The 22065-nt window shown below is 36.5% G+C and overlaps 2 protein-coding genes across 2 annotated transcripts in view; one reads left to right on the top strand and one right to left on the bottom strand.

Annotated features, from left to right (window-relative positions):
- The window catches only part of LOC135217647 (protein TonB-like), a 29717-nt gene extending 28301 nt beyond the window's left edge, over window positions 1-1416 (bottom strand). Inside the window, exons 1-2 of the mRNA XM_064253613.1 lie at window positions 1388-1416; window positions 705-853 (exon numbers count right to left, since the gene is read on the bottom strand). Coding sequence (XP_064109683.1) covers window positions 705-853; window positions 1388-1416 — 178 coding nt within the window. The remainder of the gene's footprint in view (window positions 1-704; window positions 854-1387) is intronic.
- The window catches only part of LOC135217433 (uncharacterized), a 142969-nt gene that overhangs the window by 71656 nt on the left and 49248 nt on the right, over window positions 1-22065 (top strand). Inside the window, exon 2 of the mRNA XM_064253300.1 lies at window positions 116-198. The gene's annotated coding sequence lies outside the window, so the exon portion shown is untranslated. The remainder of the gene's footprint in view (window positions 1-115; window positions 199-22065) is intronic.

Raw genomic sequence — 22065 nt, 5'->3', positions numbered from 1 at the left:
ATAACCAACTTTCAGATTCTCCAATAGGTAAATCCTTTATCTAATCTGACTCGATAATACAAACTCAAAATCTTGCTGACCCAAAGTTTAACGAGCTGTCTTATTCTTGTTCCAGGTACCATTGTGACCCATTAACGCTCGCACCAGATCACCGTCGCCTGTTACAAGCATTGGGAATCCTCCATGCAACAGGAGTAAGTAAGTAAATTCTCACAGAGGTTTTTGTACGTAGTAAGTTTTAAATTGTTCCGTACTTACCTATTGATGATTTTTCTCTGTAAAAGAAAACTATTGTGAAAGGTTTGTCTGTCCGTCCGCACTCAGATCTTAAACTCTACTGGGGCTAGAGGGCTGCAAATTGGTAAGTTGATCATCCTCCCACCGATCATCAAACATACCAAATTACAGCCTTTTATCCTCAGTAGTTTTTCTTTTATTTACGGTGAAAGTTAGCCATAATAATTGTACTTCTGCCAGCGCTATAGGTACCAACAACATAGGCCACCACCGGACCGTTTTTTAATTTCATGGGCTGCGGCTAAGAGTATTGTGGGCCGTGGCTGAGGCCACCACTGGACAGAAAACTCGGTTGCATTCTTTCTTATGTTATATGGTAACACATTTAATGAAATATAAGTCAATAACTAAAAAAAGGATAAACTATCATACTTTTCCATTCCTGGGACGAAGAAGAATCACTGTACCCAGAAATATTTTATCATCATCATCTTCCTTGTCTTCGTCTTCTTCTTCTTCTCCTTCTTTGTTTTCAATCTTTATTCGTCCAGGAAAAGGTTTCTGCCTCTCTTCGATCTCTCCCGATCTGGTGCAGGTTTCATCCCCAGTTTTTGGACTGGAGAAAAAGGACCCTCGTTCAGACACTTTAAACTTTAGGGCGCTTCGTCATTTGCTTTCGATGGAATTATTTATAGTCATACCTACGTCTCTAGCTGGTTCGCTGGTATGGTTGGTGGTTAGCGTCTGGGTCATGCAGCTCAGATGTCGCGGTTTCGCGTCTCCTCCCGGGGCGATGAACAATCACTGGCTCTGTATCGTGAACAGTTACTGCTGCAGTGTTGGGTGGGGGGTGGGTTGTGTCTTACGCGGTGGGAGGTCGAAACGGACTTCTTCGGTTTCAAGTCAGTGGCCCCTTTGGTGTGCTTGTTCCATTTGAAGAGGTTTCATGTACTGGAATAATAATAATAATAATAATAATAATAATAATAATAATAATAATTATAATAATAATAATATGTGCATGTGTATGCATAAAAGACGTTAACAAATTGGTTTTGTTAAAATTAAGATTAAACTCTGGCTTAATTATCGAGAGAAACTTCTTGGCACAATGTAAGATTTTGGTTGCAATAAACTCTACGGGACATACCCTGGAAATTTGACTAATGCCACCGGCATTTTTAATAAATTTAAATAGATTTTGACTATTACCTATTTGAGACATGCCAACAATGAGAAAACAATAATTAGAAAAATAAAGAAAAACCTTTATAAAATAAACCCTGCTGAGGCAGCAATTACTTCCAATAAAACATGTTTAAAAGACGGTTTACTTCCAGCATATTATTATTATTATGATGATGATGATGATGATGATGATGATGATATATTATTATTATTATTTCTTCAGAAGATGAAACGTATTCATATGGAACAAGCCCATCAAAGGGGTCATCACTGACTTGAAATTCTTTAAGCTTCCAAAGAAGATTAAGGTGTTCATTAGGAAGAAGTAAGACGAGGTAAAGGGAAATGCAGAAAGACGAGACCCCACTTGCAAAAAAAAAATAAAAAAAAATAAAATAAAAGAAAAGAAATAAAAATGGCGATATTTGGTAGAGTCTCTGATTTATTGGACATCAGTTTTCTATGCGATTTCAGGGAAACAGAAAAACAATGCGACAGTAATAAAGAAATAGGGAAATACATGATGATGAAGTGTGCAGTACTAGCCATTTCTCCTTGGCACAAAGTCTAACCTTGACCAGGATCGAGAGAGAGAGAGAGAGAGAGAGAGAGGGAGAGAGACGAGGGAGAGAGAGAGAGAGGGAAGGGGGGGGGGGAATCCTATAATAAATATTTCGAATAAAAGCAAATAGTACAGTATGGCAAATATTAAAGAGAGAGAAAGAGAGAGAGAGAGAGAGAGAGGAGGGGGCGTGTGGCAAAATCCTATAACAATTATTGCGAATAAAACAATTGTATTATAAGGATACCAAATAGTGTGCTAAATATTTCTTTGTGTGTGTGTGTGTGAGAGAGAGAGAGAGAGAGAGAGAGAGAGAGAGAGAGAGAGAGAGAGAGAGAGAATTCTTATAACAAATATTTCGAATAAAACAATTGTCTCAAAAGGATACCAAATAGTGTGCCAAAAATTTGTGTATGAGAGAGAGAGAGAGAGAGAGAGAGAGAGAGAGAGAGAGAGAGAGCCCAGAAGAAGCAGAGGAAAGAGAGAAAGATGGAGGTGGTGGTGCACTGCGACAAGTGGTCAGTGGGGTGAGAATTAGGGCGAAAATTGGGACCACTTACAGAGGTTGATTGGCGGGGGGTGGGTGGGATGGGGTCGGGGTGGGGATCCCCGGAAGACAAGAGCATCTTACCTGGGGATTTCCACGGGACGTGATGTCTCCCCTCTGGGGAATTAAATGTACTCTTTCTAATAAACACTTAGTTTTTATTTGCATTTTTGTATTCATAATTTATCCACATCTTTTTTTCTATATGTTAGTTTGTCAATATATTTTTTCTTTTTGTTAATAATGCCCTCTTCTTTTTTCTGTATGTTTATTATTTCGTCAGTCTATTTTTTTTTTATTAAAAGTGATATCTTTTTTATGTATTTCCCATCACCTTTTGTTTAAATTCTTTAGACGCTTGAATTTCAAGTCAATGGTCCCTTTTGGTTGGCTTGTTCTATATGAATATGGGTTCATCGTCTTGATATAATAAAATAATATAATAATAATAATACTAAAATAATAATAATATAAAATAATAATAATAATAATAATAATAATAATAATAATAGTGTACTTAGGAAGCAAACCCTCTCTCAAGCATATTGTTTAAAAGTAATGGCTACTTCAGCAGCGTTACACTTGTAGAGATTCTTCTCTTTATTACGAATTGCGGCTTTTTCCGTGCTACTTAAACAGGCTAGTATAGCGCCTATAGAGGTCATGGTCAAATACAGGGTCAAAATAGGTGTATATTTGAATTTTACAGATAAACTATGATACCATGTCATCAAAGTCATTAACGATTTTCTCTATGACTTTGATGACTATGGTATCATAGTTATCTGTAGAATTCAAATATATACACCTATTTTGATCCTGTATTTGATCATGACCTCTATAGGCGCTCTACTAGTCTGTTTAAGTAGCACGGAAAAAGCCGCTATTCGTAATATAGAGAAGAATCTCTACAAGTGTAACGCTGCTATAGTAGCCATTACTTATAATAATAATAATAATAATAATAATAATAATAATAATAATAATAATGGCTCCAGGAAGTTAAGGAAGAAGAAACAGGGAGAATAAACAAAGATTCACAGAGATCACGACAGACACAGTCAGACACCAACTAAAGAAAATGCCAACTGGAAAGCCCCAGGTCCCGATGAAGTCCATGGATACTGGCTCAAAAACTTCAAGGCCCTACACCACAATAGCAGAACAACTCCAGCATTGTATCTCAAATCACCATGCACCCAAATGGATGACCACAGGAAGAACATCCTTAGTACAAAAAGACAAGAGTAAGGGAAATATAGCCAGTAACTTACAGGCCTATCACCTGCCTACCAATAATGTGGAAGTTACTAACAAATATCATCAGTGAAAGGCTATACAACTACCTAGAGGAGACAAACACCATCCCCCACCAACAGAAAGGCTGCAGAAGGAAGTGTAGGGGCACAAAAGACCAGCTCCTGATAGACAAAATGGTAATGAAGAACAGTAGGAGAAGGAAAGCCAACCTAAGCATGACATGGATAGACTATAAGAAAGCCTTCGACATGATACCACACACATGGCTAATAGAATGCCTGAGAATATATGGGGCAGAGGAAAACACCATCAGCTTCCTCAAAAATACAATGCGCAACTGGAATACAATACTTACAAGCTCTGTAATAAAAGGCTAGCAGAGGTTAATATCAGGAGAGGGATCTTCCAGGGCGACTCACTGTCCCCATACTCTTCGTAGTAGCCCAATGATTCCCTTGACAAAAGTACTACAGAAGATGGATGCCGGGTACCAACTCAAGAAAAGAGACAACAGAATCAACCATCTGATGTTCATGGACGACATCAAGCTGTATGGTAAGAGCATCAAGGAAATAGATACCCTAATCCAGACTGTAAGGATTGTATCTGGGGACATCAGGATGGAGTTTGGAATAGAAAAATGCCATTAGTCAACATACAAAAGTCAAGGTAACGAGAACTGAAGGGATAAGCTACCAGATGGAGCAACCATCATAACACATAGATGAGACTGGATACAAATACCTGGGAATAATGGAAGGAGGGGATATAAAACACCAAGAGATGAAGGACACGATCAGGAAAGAATATATGCAGAGACTCAAGGCGATACTCAAGTCAAAACTCACGCCGGAAATATGATAAAAGCCATAAACACATGGGCAGTGCCAGTAATCAGATACAGCGCAGGAATAGTGGAATGGACGAAGGCAGAAATACGTAGCATAGATCAGAAAACCAGGAAACATATGACAATACACAAAGCACTACACCCAAGAGCAAATACGGACAGACTATACATAACACGAAAGGAAGGCGGGAGAGGACTACTAAGTATAGAGGACTGCGTCAACATCGAGAATAGAGCACTGGGGCAATATCTGAAAACCAGTGAAGACGAGTGGCTAAAGAGTGCTTGGGAAGAAGGACTAATAAAAGTAGACGAAGACCCAGAAATATACAGAGACAGGAGGATGACAGACAGAACGGATGACTGGCACAACAAACCAATGCACGGACAATACATGAGACAGACTAAAGAACTAGCCAGCGATGACACATGGCAATGGCTACAGAGGGGAGAGCTAAAGAAGGAAACGGAAGGAATGATAACAGCGGCACAAGATCAGGCCCTAAGAACCAGATATGATCAAAGAACGATAGACGGAAATAACATCTCTCCCATATGTAGGAAGTGCAATACGAAAAATGAAACCATAAACCACATAGCAAGCGAATGCCCGGCACTTGCACAGAACCAGTACAAAAAGAGGCATGATTCAGTGGCAAAAGCCCTTCACTGGAGCCTGTGCAAGAAACATCAGCTACCTTGCAGTAATAAGTGGTACGAGCACCAACCTGAGGGAGTGATAGAAAACGATCAGGCAAAGATCCTTTGGGACTATGGTATCAGAACGGATAGGGTGATACGTGCAAACCGACCAGACGTGACGTTGATTGACAAAGTCAAGAAGAAAGTATCACCCATTGATGTCGCAATACCATGGGACACCAGAGTTTGAAGAGAAAGAGAGGGAAAAAAAAATGGAATAAGTATCAAGATCTGAAAATAGAAATAAGAAGGCTATGGGATATGCCAGTGGAAAATCGTACCCATAATCATAGGAGCACTAGGCACGATCCCAAGATCCCTGAAAAGGAATCTAGAAAACTAGAGGCTGAAGTAGCTCCAGGACTCATGTCAATAAAATAATAATAATAATGAATAATAATAACTAATAACTAAATAATAATAAGAATAAATTAATAACAATAATAATAAATAATCAAAAAAAAACAATAATGGGTAAGTAAATCCACAGTAGTATGTTATTTATTTATAATATATATATATATATATATATATATATTAAATCTATATATATATATATATATATATATGTATATATATATATATATTGTGACGAAGTGCCAAGTATCTGGTTACTACACTTGCCATTCATTAAACTGATACCTCACAAAAGCCAGACACTGAACCCTCATCACAGGTATTAAAACGACTGAATACTCTGAAGGCAACAGTGATCCCTTAACAACTTACCAGTATTTGCGAAAATCAGACTAAGTTCATCAAAAAACAAGGGGTGAGGTAATCCTTGTTAGTAATTAAATTAAATCAAAGGGCATCACTCCATCAACAGCTTTAAAAGTCTAAGTATTTCCCTGATTCTAAGTCACTTCAAGTAAATTGAAGGAAAGCAGATCAATTACCACTCTATGTTTCTACCTAACATAAATATAATCATAATCAAAAGGCAAATATACTGGTGTAAGACAAAGAAAATACTTATAAAAATTTTAAATACAAAATTTTATTATTAAACTCAAGATTTATAAGTGAAATTCACAATATCAGGGAAAATTACTGGTACTTGAAAACAAATCAAAGTTTAATTAATTCTTGAATCAATTAAGTAAAATTAAATCAAAATTAATTTATCACAAAATTCAAGAAAATTAGTTCAATTGAAATTCAAAAGTGTTAGGCAATAATTGAAAATTAGAAATTATTTCACAAGTGCTAAACAATAATAAAACTTGAAAAGAATTCTAAGTAAATGCAAATTAATTCACAAGTGTTAAATTTAATTAAATTGCAATGATTAAGCGATGAAAATAACTTAGTCATTAAAATTGTGAAGTGCAAATGAAAATACAGAAAAATGTGGACAATATCAAAATAAAAAGGCACACCTCAAACAAGAAAATGAATAAAATGCACAAAAATGAAACAAACACAAAAAATTTGCAATGTGTAAAAAGTGTAAATCTTTTCACTCAAAACTTTGTAACCATCAGTTTTTACCAAACCTTCGTAACCATCTGTTATTAGTTATTAGTTTTTACCTAACCACTGTTCCTATCAGTTATTAGTTGCAACTAATAAAAATATAACACACTTTACCTTGTTGGTATACCAATTTCTTTCTTTCTTGCTGCAGCTTGTATCACACTTTCACAAAAACTAGGCGCCGTTACGAAACAATGTTTGTTCAGATTCCACAAAAATCACTATTCAACACTAAATAAACTCTAAGAAATATCAAATATGAAATTCTCAAGTTACGAGTGACCATTCAAACAAGTACAAAATCGTTACGTTACTTTTAAAATCAAAAGTGCTATGTGATGGAGAGAGAGAGAGAGAGAGAGAAGAGAGAGAGAGAGAGAGAGAGAGAGAGAGATGTGAATGCCTCGAGTATCTAAGATCTAATGAAATTCTCTTCCTTACGGAAGCTGGACAGTGGATGAGAAAAAAGGTTTTTGGCAATAATGCTTCCAGAAGCTTCGAAATCTTACGCAACTTTACATACAAAATTTGTAATCTGCACATGGCTTTGACAAAGACATACATGTATGAGACGATTCCGTTCAAAAAAGACACATACTCGATTCGATCGACCGAAGCAGAAGCCCTTATCTTACGTGATGACAGAATCTCAAAACACAAATGAAGTCTCGATCTCGCTTATCAAACATGTTGACAGATTAGGAAAGCAAACGGATCTCGGAGTTCCTCCAATCTCACAATGCTGACATAATAGGGAAACAATTGTAGTTTCAAATAGACAAAGAAAATCTCTCTCTTTCTACATTCTACATTATATATATTCTTTTATATTATGTTATGCAAAATCTGAACACACATTTAAAACATCCTATCTCTAAGCTATCTAGGAATCTGAAAAAATGTTGCACAGTTCTACATAACATTTTATACAGTCTCAGAGGGGATATATGCATTTTGAAAGTAGCAATATATATATATATATATATAATATATAATATATATATATATATATATATATATATAGATACATATATAGCTGTATATATTTTAAATAACAAAACCAAATACATACTACTGTGGATTAACTTTACCATTTTATGACCTCATGTATTATGAGTTTTCTTTTAATTGAATAATAATAATAAAATAATAATAATAATAATAATAATAATAATAATAATAATAATAATAATAATACCTCAAACTATAATTACCACCCAGTCGAATTGGAGGACTGTGATAGAAAAAAAAAGAGAATAATAATAGTTTCTATTTTCGTGTTGTAAGTCGTACTCATATAATTCTCGTATGATTTTTGGCTTCAGGGAATGCGAATCTGCACTCGTCGAAAATTTCCATGCTTTAACTGTTGTCAAGGACGAGGTCCCTCGTGAAGAAAGCGTGAATATCATCGGCACCTTTTTGGTATGAAAATTCTAAATAAATCTATCTAAATTGAATTCCATTGGTCGAATTAATTATAATTGGATTGGTTCGTCCTTGACATAACGGAGGATATAATAGTTGAGTTTTTTGATAAGTTTGTAACAGGTTGAACACAAGTCAACGACTTGTTTTCAACAAGGAGAACGAATCTTGGATCAATGCTGAATGATTGTATGAAGCACAGCTGGTTAGGACTACTAATTAGTCGTTAACAAGTATTCGACTTATTTGCGATATGTGTGCAATAAGTTGCTGACATGTGGTTATGACGTTTCACAAAGATACGTACATGCATGCACGATTACATACACACACACCGTATATGTACACACACACACACACGCGCGCGGGCTGGTTCGAATCCACGAGAGGACGAAATTATTATCAACTGAAAAATTCCCCTTCGGTTAACCTGTATGAAAATATATTAATTCCGAGATAGAGCGAATTGGATACATATGTATATATATATAATTATATATATATATATATATATATATATATATATATATATATATATATATATATATATATATATATGTGTGTGTGTGTGTGTGTGTGTGTGTATGACTGTATATGTATTCATGTACGTTTTGTTACGCAATATATTTGCATGAAAATAATAACAACAAACATTAAAATTCCCATACGGAGAAAAGTCAAAGGAATAACATCACCCCCGGCCCCCCCACGGCTATTAACGCCTTGATAATAATAAATAATAATAATAATAATAATAATAATAATAATAATAATAATAATAATAATAATAATAATAATAATAATAATAATAAATCCGCAAAAAAAACGGCCGATGAAAGTCAGGTCAAACCATCTCTCGATGAGGCGAGGTCACAACGACCCCGTCTGATGACCGGAGGGGCATATAAAAGGGCCAATAAAAAGGCGCCTTGTCCGGCCAAATGACACTCTGGCACTGTGGTGCCACATGGGGTCATGTGCCAGGATTTCGTTTCATTTATATTCCGCCGGGCCGGAAGTGGATCTCATGTTTTATTATTGGGCTCAATGAGGCTTTTGGCCCGGAGGGTGTCTCCCTCCCCTCCCTCCCTCCCTCTCTCCCTCACTCACTCGCTCGCTTGGATGCACAGATGGATGGATGGATGAGGAATTTCCTCTTGGACCTTTATGAGGACAAGAGATGGATGAGTAGTGTTTTGGGGTTACGGGGCCTGCCTTGCCTGTTCATTGGATTTGCAACGGGGTAATGTAGCTTGATGGGTTTAGGTATATGTATACGGTTGTAAGGTCTTTATATATATATATATATATATATATATAGATATAATATATATATTATATTTATAAATATATGTATGTATATATATATATATATATATATATATATATATAGATATATATATATATATATATATGTATATATCTATATATCTATATTTTATATATATATATATGATATACATATACATACTTACATATACACAAAAATGCAACCCAACAAACGTCTCTCCTCACCCACCCAACTCCCCCTCTCCCCTCACCCCACCCCTCCCCCCTCCCCCAATCGAAGGTGATCCTCCTCCTCCTCCTTCTCCTCCTCCTCCTTCTCCTCCTCTTGCGACGACCTTTGCAGAATTAATTACTGTCACTTCCTAATGAGATTTTTCCCTTCATTATGTTCACAGCAGGAACCATTAATATCCTCTTATCATGTTCCTCCCCCAACCCCCACCCCGAGACTTCATAATAAAACTTCAATATTAATCCAGGCGGGAGGCGTAATGACCTGACCGAATTCTCTCTCTCTCTCTCTCTCTCTCTCTCTCTGATTTTATTATTTGACTCTCTCTCCCCCTTTCTTATTTTGTCTTTTTACTCTATATCTCTCTCTCCTCTCTCTCTCTCTCTCTCTCTCTCTTTGTCTCCTCTCTCTCTCTCTCTCTCTCTCTCTCTCGTCTTCTCTCTCTCTCTCTCTCTCTCATTTCGTCATTTTTCCGCTCTCTCTCTCTCTCTCTCTCTCTCTCATTTCGTCTTTTTTCCGCTCTCTCTCTCTCTCTCTCTCTCTCTTAGGTTGCTGTTGTTTATGTGTTTTTAATGATACTATTCCTGTGTTTTTATCATTAGGTATATTTATATATACATATATATTTACACTGATACATGCACGTAGACATACATACATACAGAGAAAGAGAGAGAGAGAGAGGAGAGAGAGAGAGAGAGAGCACAGCAGATGAAGATGATGATAAGAAAAAAGGGCGGGGAGCATAATTGGCCAAGGGAGGAGGAGATTACGATAGAATCCTCCACCTCCTCCTCCTCCTTCTCCTACCGCTGCCTCCTCTGGACCGACCGTTTTTCTTGTTTACGCTTCGAGTTTCCAAGTCGCCACATTTTGATCAATCTTGCAGCCACCCGTCTCTGCCAAGTGGCAGAAGAAGAGCGATGGCTTTGTGGGGGGTGAGAGAGAGAGAGAGAGGGTGGGTGGGGGGGGGGGGCGAAGGAAAGGGTGAAATTAGGGAGAAGGTGGGTGTAAACCGCGACGAAACGGAAAATAGGGAGGGAGAGAGGGGAGGGGGAATGAAGTGGCATGTAGGAATGTTAGGACACAAATGGTTGAGTAGAAGAAGGATTGTGTGTGTGTGAGAGAGGGAGAGAGAGAGAGGGAGAGAGAGAGAGAGAGAAAGTATATGAAGGAAAAAGAGGAAAAGTGAGAGGCTGAGAAGAAGCAGAAGAGAAATTAATGCAATATGGAGGAGGAAGACAAAGTATATATATATATATATATATATATATATATATATATATATATATATATATATATATATATAATGACAAATCTTAACAACAGTCACTACAACCTTCACCCTTCAGCTCTAGCATCAACATTAAACTTTTCATAATCCAATTCTTACCCAAGAATTCTCTTTAAAAACGAATCCTCTCGAAAAACGCGACTTTTATGTACATAGATAAATCTCCCGAAACCGAAACGAATAAAGGCGTCAGCGACGAGCTGTCCCCACCTCCATCGCCCTGCACCCCCACCCAAAACCCCCCCCCCCCCCCCCACCAAAAAAAAAAAAAAATCGCGAATTAATCCTTGGACGAAATAAATGTGTCGCCTGACAAGACCAGGAAATAGATGTGGGACGATGAAACCGACCCCGTGTTAACAGGAATTGCTAAATTCGTCTTATGTTTTAGCCTTTTTTTTTTTTGGCATTTTACCGTGTAGGGAAAATCCCAATTGGAGGGTAAGTGCCGGCAGTGCACCTCACGCTTTGCACTATAGGCATTACTTAAGATTCTTTGCAGGGGTTGCAGCTTCAAAAGTTGAAATGAAGATGCAATACATTGCTCCCTTGATACTATTCCCTTTGTATTTCAATGCATTTCCGTTTATTTAATAAAATAACAATGCATTTTAATGCATTTCATTGCATTTCTGTCTATTTAATAATAGTAATTTCCTATAGCTGATTCACTCGCCGACCTCTGACCTGTTGTATACTCTAGGTCATATTCAATCTTTTGGCCTCCTGTCCTTCAATTTATTTATTTTTTCAGATTTCCTTAAGTTTTTTCTTTTATTCTCCCAGAAATAATGGCTGCTCTCAGTCACCCCGGAAAGGCTGAGTGAACCTTTAATGTGGATTTTTTTTTAGCTTCGTCGTGCCGGTGACGTTGACAACCTGAGAGAGAGAGAGAGAGTTTTTCTTTCCCTCTTATTCTACCCAGCTTTCCTCTATTTTCTCTACTATTTCCTATTGGTTTAAGATAGAAATGATCAATTCTACTTCCATTTGCAATCAGAGTCATTTCATCTACTGCTTATATCACTTTGTAACCTCTCTTACCTCCTACCTACTACCTTTTTTTACTTTCTTTACCTCTTACCTCCTACCTCTTTTACCTCCTACCTCTTTACGTCTTACCTTCTTTACCTCCTACCTCGTATACCTCCTACCTCCTATATGTTTTCCTTTACCTCACACCTCCTTTATCTCAGACCTCCTTTACCTCCTTCCCCTTTACCTCATTTACCTCTTACCTCCTTTACATCCTTTCTCCTTTACCTCACACTCCCTTTATCTCAGACCTTCTTTACTTCCTATTCCTTTACCTCCCAACAATTTTACATCATACCTCCTTTTTCCTACTTCACACCTTTTTTAAATCCTATTCTTTATATCATACCCCTTTATCTCCTACTCCTTTATCTCATACCTCCTTTACCCCTTTTACCTCCTGCCTCCTTTACCTGCACTAACTCATCCTACAAAGGACAATCCCCGAGGATTGCAGGACGACTCACTAATGGAGTTACAATTTTCCATCAGGAAAAAAAAAAAAAAAAAAAAAATAAAAAAAAAAAAAACTTGGACAACAAATCGTCATTTGCCCGCAATTATGGCTCCTTCCCCGGGACTCTATCCTCTTGACAGGACTCCTCCTGCGAGTTCCTGATGGGATTTACTGTGTTCGAAGTTCCGCGACCCCAGGGGGAGGTGGTGGGGGGGGGGGAAGGTAAGGCAAGGGCTTATACTTGTGCTGCAGAGCAGATATATCAAACTAGGATGAGAGTAGGTGTAGGAATGGTAACTTTATTCTTATCATAGTTGTAGACTGCGAACACCAATCACGCACTTTAAATGGTTAAAAGTATTCCTAGTGTCATTTTAAAAATACATCGGGGTTTACACCTGAGAAAAGGGTCTCATTTTATGCAGATTATTATCATTATTATTGTAGTTACCCTATACATGTCGTGAGGTTAAAGTCATACACTATTCATTATTCTATTTATAGAGACTATTGGCACCACTTGTAATAAAAAAAACGTGGGTTTCTAAGAAGCAGGTATTAAAAAAATTACAAAAACGAGATTTAAAAATAACGTGAATTAAAACACACACACACACACACACACACACACACACCGCAGAAAACAAGGTAAATCAAAGACTGATTTTCCTTTTAAAGTGTGTAATTGCCTTTTATCTCCCTAAGACAGATTTCGTGGCTTATAACAAAGACTTGAAATCACCGTCGCGGTCAAACACGGAATTTCCTTGTGATTCAGGTCACCGTTAGACAAACAACCAAACAAGAACACTCCTTGCTTTGAATGAAGTTTGGCTGGGCCTTTGAATTACAAGGGTCGATACTTGCTTGTATATCGTTTCTAAATAATTGCTTGGGAGTCTTCTTGGATGTTTGAATTATCACTGTCGATACGTATCTGAAAATTGTTTGTCAATCATGGCTTCCTGGATCTTTAAAATGGTCAGGAACGATACGTATTTCTGAATTGTTTGTAAATTATGGTTTCCTTCGTAAGTAATGGCTTTCTGAATCTTTGAATGTTTGAGTGTTTGTAAATTGTTTGTAAATAATGGCTTCTTGAGTCTATGAATTATCAGGATCGATACGTGTTTGTAAATTGTTTTGTAAATATTGGTTTCCTGGATCTTCGAATGGTCAGGATCGATACGTGTTTTTAAATTGTTTTGTAAATTATTCTGTTAGTAATTTATTCATTGTGGTATGTTACTTACACTGATTTCTTAGTTTTGCTAATAACAAGTTTTGTGAAAATAAAAAAAAAACCTAAAAGCACTTTTGTAAAAAATAAAAAATATGAAAAAAGTTATGTAGAAAAATGTTTTAAGCCGTTGTAAAAATAAAAAAAGTTTACAAAAATAAGTTTACAAAAAACTTAAAAAGGAAATCATATTTAAAAACAGTTTTGTAAAAATAATGGTAAATTCTTTTTTGTAAAATACGGCTTCGTAACCTTAAAAAAAAAAAAAAAAGTCAAATTTATCTTCAACCAAGTAGCAAAAAGAAATAAAAAGTCATGACAACCTAGAAAAAAAGAATAGAGTAAAAATAACCTTTAAACCAAGTAAAAAAAAAAAAAAAAACAGTCATGACAACCTAAAAATAAAGAACCAATGGAAATAGCCATTCAATCAAGTAGCCGAAAAACCCTCTAAAGTGATTAGAACCGCAACATACATACACACACGCACACACTCACACTCACACTCACACTCACACACACACACAGACCCAATACCAGCCGTCAATCAGTAGAAGAGATGATTAAAACAAAAGACCATCGTATCCATCACCATTATCGAGTCCTACTGGTGCATTAACCAGAGCTTCAGACACAGAGAGAGAGAGAGATAGAGAGAGAGAGAGAGAGAAAGAGAGAGAGAGAGACCGCTTCAAATTGTACCATTTTAGTAGAGAGTAAAATAATGAAGCGCCTTAAAGTAACGAGAGAGAGAGAGAGAGAGAGAGAGAGAGAGAGAGAGAGAGAGAGAGAGCCACGGGTCACTTCCCAGCAGATGATTGATGGCTCGCCCCGCTAAACAATACCTGTCAATCGACCGGGACCGATGGGAGATTGACAGTCGAATGAACAAGATAGCATCGTGGGGAGGGAGGGGGTTGGGTGGGTTGGTTAGGGGGGGTGAGGTACAGCCCTAATGAAGGTCGAACGGAAGGCGAGTGATATCGAGGGTCAGGTGATCTGAAGATACGGGATCAGGTATTTTTTGGGGGATTTATTTATTTTTTTTATTTGATGTTTCTGGTCGTAATTTGAAAGATTGGAAAAAAGAATTCTCGATTTTGTGATTTATTTGTTTTTATTCTTGAGGTTTCCAGTTGTAATTTGAGAGACTGATAAACTGAATTCCATAATTTTGGGTTATTCATGTTTATTCTTGATGTTTCTGGTTGTAATTTGAGAGACTGATAAACAGAATTCCTCGATCTTAAGATTTATTTGTTTTTATTCTTGATGTTTCTGGTTGTGATTTGATAGACTGGTAAACAGAATTCTCGATTTTGGGGATTTATTTATTTTTGAGTTGGTGTTTCTGGTTGTAATTTGAAAGATTGGTAAACAGAATTCTTGATTTTGGGTTTTATTTATTTTTCATTCTTGATGTTTCTGGTTGTGATTTGAGAGACTGGTAAACAGAATTATTGATTTTGGGTTATTTATATTTATTCTAGATGTTTCTGGTTGTAATTTGAGAGACTGATAAACAGAATTCTGCGATTTTAAGATTTATTTGTTTTTATTCTTGATGTTTCTGGTTGTAATTTGAGAGACTGGTAAAAAGAATTCTCGATTTTGATATTCATTTGTTTTTATTCTTGATGTTTCTGGTAGTGATTTGAGAAACTGATAAACAGAATTCCTTGATTTTGTGTTTATCATTTTTTTATTCCTGATGTTTTGGTTGTGATTTGAAAGATTGGCAAATATATATTGATTTTAGGTTATTTATTTTTATTCTTGACGATTCTGGTTGTGATATGAGAGACTGGTATAATAGAATTCTTGATATTGCGTTTATCAATTTTTTATTCTTGATATATCTGGTTGTAATTTGGGAGATTGGTAAATAGATTCCTTGACTTTGGGGTATTTATTTCTATTCTTGATGTTTCTGGTTGTAATTTGGGAGATTTCTTGACGATTCCTTCAATTTGTGTTTGATTATTTTTTTCATTTTTGAATTTAGTTTTTTTTTTATTTCTGGTTGTAATTTGAGTTTTTGGTCAGTAGATATCTTCAATTAAGTTGTTTATTTTTTACTTGTTTTTTTTATTTTTGGTTGTAATTTAAGTTTTGGTAAATAGATTCCTTCAATTTGGATTTGGTTATTTTATTTTATTTTTTTTTTTTTTAATTTGAGAGACTGGCAGATGATGTTTATTGACTTCTTCAGTTTTTATATTTCTAGTTGTCATTCAGAATACTGTTAGCTAACTGGATTAAAACCAGACTTGGAACGAAACAGAAATGATGAAAATGAATAAAACTGAAATATTTAGCCTTAGTGCAAAATCTTGAATGTATAGATAAAGCAAGCAAAAACAGTTTTGCATATATCAGCTTTGGTACAACACCTCTTGTTTTCAAATTAGTGAAATTAAGAAACTATGTGTTTTTTAATTACTGGATTAGTGATTACCAGTAAAAAATCACCTGCGACCAACTTTTGGCAACTCAGAATGATTAAAGCTTGCACCCTTCTCCTCAGTATTAGAGCTCATAACTTTTCACCAGACCTTAGGAGTCTGTTTGAGAAGCAGTGGATTTAGGACAAATCCCAAGAAACTGACTGAGTGACTGTTTTCGTTGCCTATCTGCTTTCTGTAGGAATATTACAATTATATCCAGGTTGAATCAACGACTAGGGCCCTCTCTCTCTCTCTCTCTCTCTCTCTCTCTCTCTCTCTCTCTCTCTCTCTCTCTCAGGAGAGAACCTTTCTTTAGATCAGATGGCCACGTGGAAGACTCCTGGTTATTATATACCAATTCTGAGGCTTAGGAAATCCTTTATTGTTTGGTATTTTTGGTGTTGAAAACCTCTCATTTCTCCACTATGATACATTAGGTTTCCAGTCATGCTAAGAATCTTATATAGATAAAAACGATTAACTGTACACTTTAATTTACATAAAATATCAAAATTCAACAGTAAAAAGTACTGACAGACAATAATATATATATATACACACATTATATACACACACATATATATATACATATGATATATATATATATATATATATATATATATATATATATATATATATATATCATATAGATATATGCATGACATTACATACACACACACACACACACACACATATATATATATAGACATATATATATATATACATACATAATATATATATATATATATATATATATATATATATATATATATATATATATATATATATATATATATATATGTCACCTTTTAACAACCCGTCAAATCTTGACAAGAACAAACACTTTCCCGATACGTCAAAACGAATCAATATACCGGATGTCGAGGGCGGCCGTAATCCTGAGGGTTCTCCAGCCACTGTCGTCCAAATATTAATTCAGCCTGTCACCGGGATATCATCACGTCTAAAGGACAGACGAAACACGAGACCTTGCTTCCAATAAAGCCGGTTATTAGTTGGCTTAAAGATCGAAATGAACTCGAGTCAGTAATTTCCAATACTGTCATTCGAGAGCCTGTTGGTATCAGCTTAGATTTGTCAATATGATTCATTTTACTGGTTTGATACAGAGAGTGAATGTTAATGGGATATTTTAGGGAAATGAGAAATATTCGTTATTTTTTTATATTATTTTCTCGTGGTGGTTCAGTTAAGCCGAACTGAAAGAACTGGGTGGTGATGAGCAATAATTGACGAACAGAGAATAATATAGCGTAGAAGACAATGTAATAGGGCTGCGCCATTTTGTCTCAATATTGTCACATGTCACTATGTAATTGATTTTGAACATCTTAAAATAAAAGGAAGCAGTTCTTCTTTTTTATTCCTTGTATTTTATCATTTATTTAAATTTCTAATCGACTTATTTAGTAATGTGTTGATATATTTTTTCTTTCCTGATAACTAATCTCTCTTTCTGTATTTCGTATTACCTTCTGTTACTTCTTCCAAACGAACACCATATTTTTAGAAGCTTGAATTTCAAGTCAGTGGCCCTTTTGGTGGGCTTGTTCCATATGAATAGGGTTCTTCTTCTAAATAATAAAGATTATAACAATTCAGCATATGAGGTATAATTCCGCACGTTTCCCAATTGTTCTGGCCGCAATTTAGGCAGGACCAGAGCTTTAACTGGCTTCAGAAATCATTGTAAGATTATGCATATAAGTTTATGACTCATAAAGGGAGGGGGATATCATCTCGTAAACGAAGTCATTACTACTAAAAGCTCTATGGAACTCTAGAGGGTGGCGTGCGTCCATGGTTGAATGAGTTTTGCATTCTCTCTCTCTCTCTCTATTTCTCTCCTTCTTTTAGCTCTCTCTCTCTCCCTTTTATTTATTCCTCTCTCTCTCTCTCTTCTCTCTGCTCTCTTTTTTATTTCTCTCTATCTCCTCTCTCCTCTTTTTTATCTACTCTCTCTCTTTCTTTTGTATCTCCTCCTTCTTTGCTCTCCTTTCCTCTCTCTCTCTTCAACTCTCTCTCTCGCCTTTCTTTTATTTCTTCTTCCTCTTTCCTTTTCCTGCTTTCCTTCCTCTCTCTCTCTTCGTTCTTTTTTGTCTCTCTTTTCACTCTTCTCTCTCTCTCTTCTTTCTTTTTTATCTCTCCCCTTCTTTCTCTCCTTTTTACCTTCTCTCTCTCTCCTCTCTCTCTCTCTCTCTCTCTCTCTCTCTTCTTTTTTTATTTCTCTCCTTTTTTCCTCCTTTTTCCTCTCTCTCTCTCTCTCTCTCTCTCTCTCTCTCTCTCTCTCTCTCCGAGTTTCCAGAATTCTTCAGGATTAAAATATACCATAGCTTCACGGCAGTAGATGATAAATTAGCTTCCTCTGGACCCATCGTGGCCCATTTCGCCTTTGTCCTAATACAGTGTTGACAGAAATGGCATTCACAAGGCTGGACAGTAATATATTCCTAGTAAAATCTATATGAAAAACAGCCTTTACATCCTCTCTCTCTCTCTCTCTCTCTCTCTCTTCTCTCTCTCTCTCTCTCTCTGTATATATATATATATAAAATATATATATATATATATATTTATATATATATATATATACAGAAACGACGGGGGTGGGGAGAGAGAGAGAGAGAGAGAGAGAAAGAGAGAGAGAGAAAGAAAGGAAAGGGAGAGAAAGGAAAAAAGGATAGAAAGAAGGAGAGAGATAAAAAGAAAGGAGGGGAGAGAGAGAGAGAGAGGAGGAAAAAAGGATAGAAAGAAGGAGAGAGATAAAAAAGAAAGGAGAGAGAGAGAGAAAGACAGACAGAGAGAGAAATTGGAAAAAAAAAAAAAAAGGGAGAGAGATAAAATAGAAGGAGACTGAGAGAGAGAGAGAGAGAGAGAGAGAGAGAGAGAGAGAGAGAGAGAGAGAGAGAGAGTCGACCAGATTCATCAACGTGAGTGAAAAATAGAAAATGGCTAATGTTCGATTTGTATAATTCACAATCCCACATAGCCCTTGTCATAACCTTCATATACGTATCTCTCTATCTCTCTCTCTCTGTCTCTCTCTTGTCTCTCTCTCTCTCTCTCTCTCTCTCTGTCTCTCTGTCTCTCTATGTATATATATATATATATATTATATAATATATATACAGAGAGAGAGAGAGAGAGAGAGAGAGACGAGATGAGAGAGAGAGAGAGAGAGAGAGATCAGTATAGAGGTTATGTCAAGGGCTATGTGGGAGTGTGAATTATACAAAATCGAACATTAGCCATTTTCTATTTTTCACTCACTTTGATGAATCTGGTCGACTCTCTCTCTCTCTCTCTCTCTTCTCATTTTCTTGTCCCCACTTTCCTTACGTTAAGTAGTCTATAAGTGTCTTACTCTCTATCCTGCTTTTCCATTTCTCTCTCTCTCTCTCTCTATTCTCTCTCTCTCCCCTCTCTTCTCTCTCTCTCTCTCTCTCTCTCTCTCTCTCTCTCTCTCTCTCTCCTTTCTAGCTTTTATCTCTCCTTTTTTCCGTCTCTCTCTCTCTCTGTCTTTCTTTTTCTCTCCTTGGCTTTTTATCTCCCTCCTTTCTCTAATTTTTCCTCTCTCTCGCCCCCCGTCCTCTTTCTTTTTATCTCTCTCCTTCTTTCTATCCTTTTTTCCTCTCTCTCTCTCTCTCCCCTTCCTTTCTTTTTTATCTCTCTCCTTCTTTCTATCCTTTTTTCCTTTCTCGCCCTTTCCTTTCTCTCGTACCCGGAAAAAAGTACACAAACCCAAACTGTTAGTCCACCCCGTGAGAAACATATTCAAAAATATGAAAAGCGGAAATGAAACAGATGTGGTTTATTTAGACTTTGCAAAAGCTTGATAAAGTAGACCATAATATATTAGCGAAGAAAATTAGAAAACACAATATCGTGGATAAAGTAGGAAGATGGTTAAAAGAATTTTTACACAACAGAAAACAGATAGTTATTGCAAACGACGAGAAATCGGATGAAGCCAAGGTAATATCCGGTGTGCCGCAAGGTACGGTGTTAGCTGCAAATACTGTTTGTTATTATGATTGAAGACTAGACAATAATGTTAAGGATTCAGTAGTGAGTAGTTTCGCAGATGACACAAGAATAAGTAGAGAAATTAATTGTGATGAAGATAGGAACGCTCTACAAAGAGACCTTAACAAAGTATATGATGGGCAGAGGTAAATAGGATGGTATTTAACTCTGATAAATTTGAATCAATAAATATGGAGACAGAGAAAGAAAGCTATATGCATATAAGGGGACCTAATAATGAGCCATCACAAATAAGGAAGCAGTTAAAGACCTTGGTGTGATGATGAATAGGAACATGTTATGCAATGATCAAATAGCAACTCTGATGGCAAAATGTAAAGCAAAAATGGGAATGTTGTTACGGCACTTCAAACAAGAAAAGCTGAACACATGATTATGCTTTATAAAACATATGTTCGTAGTCCACTTGGAATATTGCAATATGATATGGTACCCACACTAATCAAGGATATTGCACAAAATAGAGAGTGTAACAAAGGTCCTTTACAGCTAGAATAGAAGAAGTAAGGACCTAGACTACTGGGAAAGACTACAATTCTTAAAATTATATAGTCTAGAAAGGAGAAGAGAAAACGTACATGATAATTCAGGCATGGAAACAGATAGAAGGAATAGCAGAAAATATCATGGAACTAAAAATATCAGAAAAGAGCAAGCAGAGGTAGATTAATAGTGCCCAAAAAAGCTATACCAGGAAAATAAGGAAAGCACACAGGACATTAATCCACTACGCACCAGCATCGATAATGCAGCGTCTATTCAATGCGTTGCCAGCTCATCTGTGGAATATATCAGGAGTGAGCGTAGATGTGTTTAAGAAATAAGCTCGACAAATATCTAAACTGCATCCCAGACCATCCAAGATTGGAAGATGCAAAATATACGGAAGATGTACTAGCAAACTCTCTGGTAGACATTAGAGGTGCCTCACACTGAGGGACCTGGGGCAACCCGAACCAAGATGTAAGGTCTGTAAGGTAAGGTCTCTCTCTCTCTCTCTCTCTCTCTCTCTCTCTCTCTCTCTCTCTTTCCCTCCCGTCTTTCTTTTTTATCTATCTCCTTCTTTCTATCCTTTTTTTCCTCTCTCTCTCCTTCCTTTCTTTTTTATCTCGCTCCTTCTTTCTATCCTTTTTTTCTTTCTCGCTTTCCTCTCTCTCTCTCTCTCTCTCTATCTCTCTCTCTCTCTCTTCCCCCCACTCCGTTCTTTTTTTTTCTCCCTCCTTCTTTCTATCATTTTTTCCTCTCTTTTTTCCTCTCTCTCTCTCTTTCCCTCTCTCTCTCTCTCTCTCGCTCTTATCTCTCTCTCTCTCTCTCTCTCAAAAGGAAAACCACACCTATGCCTAATTTCAGCTCCACGCCGCAAAACTCCGAGCGGTTTTCCCATCAACTTGAAAGCGATGGGGGTAGGGGTTGGGGGTTTGGGGGGAAGGGGAGCAAAACTTTCGTTGCACGTAATACAAATAAAATTGCCCCGATATGAAATGGACTGTTTATCAAGTTATGCTTGTTTTCAATGGTCGAGTCATTCTGGTGCCTCGTTGTTGGATGGATTTGCAAGGCTTACCGGGAAAATGAAGGGATGGGTTGGAAAGAAGGAGGCTAAGTATAGGTTGTTTCGTGTGGGAATTGACTGGCTTTTAGTTTTTATTTATGGTAGAATACGTATATACAAATGTACGTGCTTTCCTACATGCATATGACTTATAAGTATATGTAAATGCCTTCCTTCATATATATATATATATATAT

Source organism: Macrobrachium nipponense, chromosome 7, assembly GCF_015104395.2.
Source record: "Macrobrachium nipponense isolate FS-2020 chromosome 7, ASM1510439v2, whole genome shotgun sequence".
Classification (NCBI taxonomy): domain Eukaryota; kingdom Metazoa; phylum Arthropoda; class Malacostraca; order Decapoda; family Palaemonidae; genus Macrobrachium; species Macrobrachium nipponense.
Note: the sequence above shows the minus strand (reverse complement) of the source record. Positions and strands in the feature narration are given on the sequence as shown.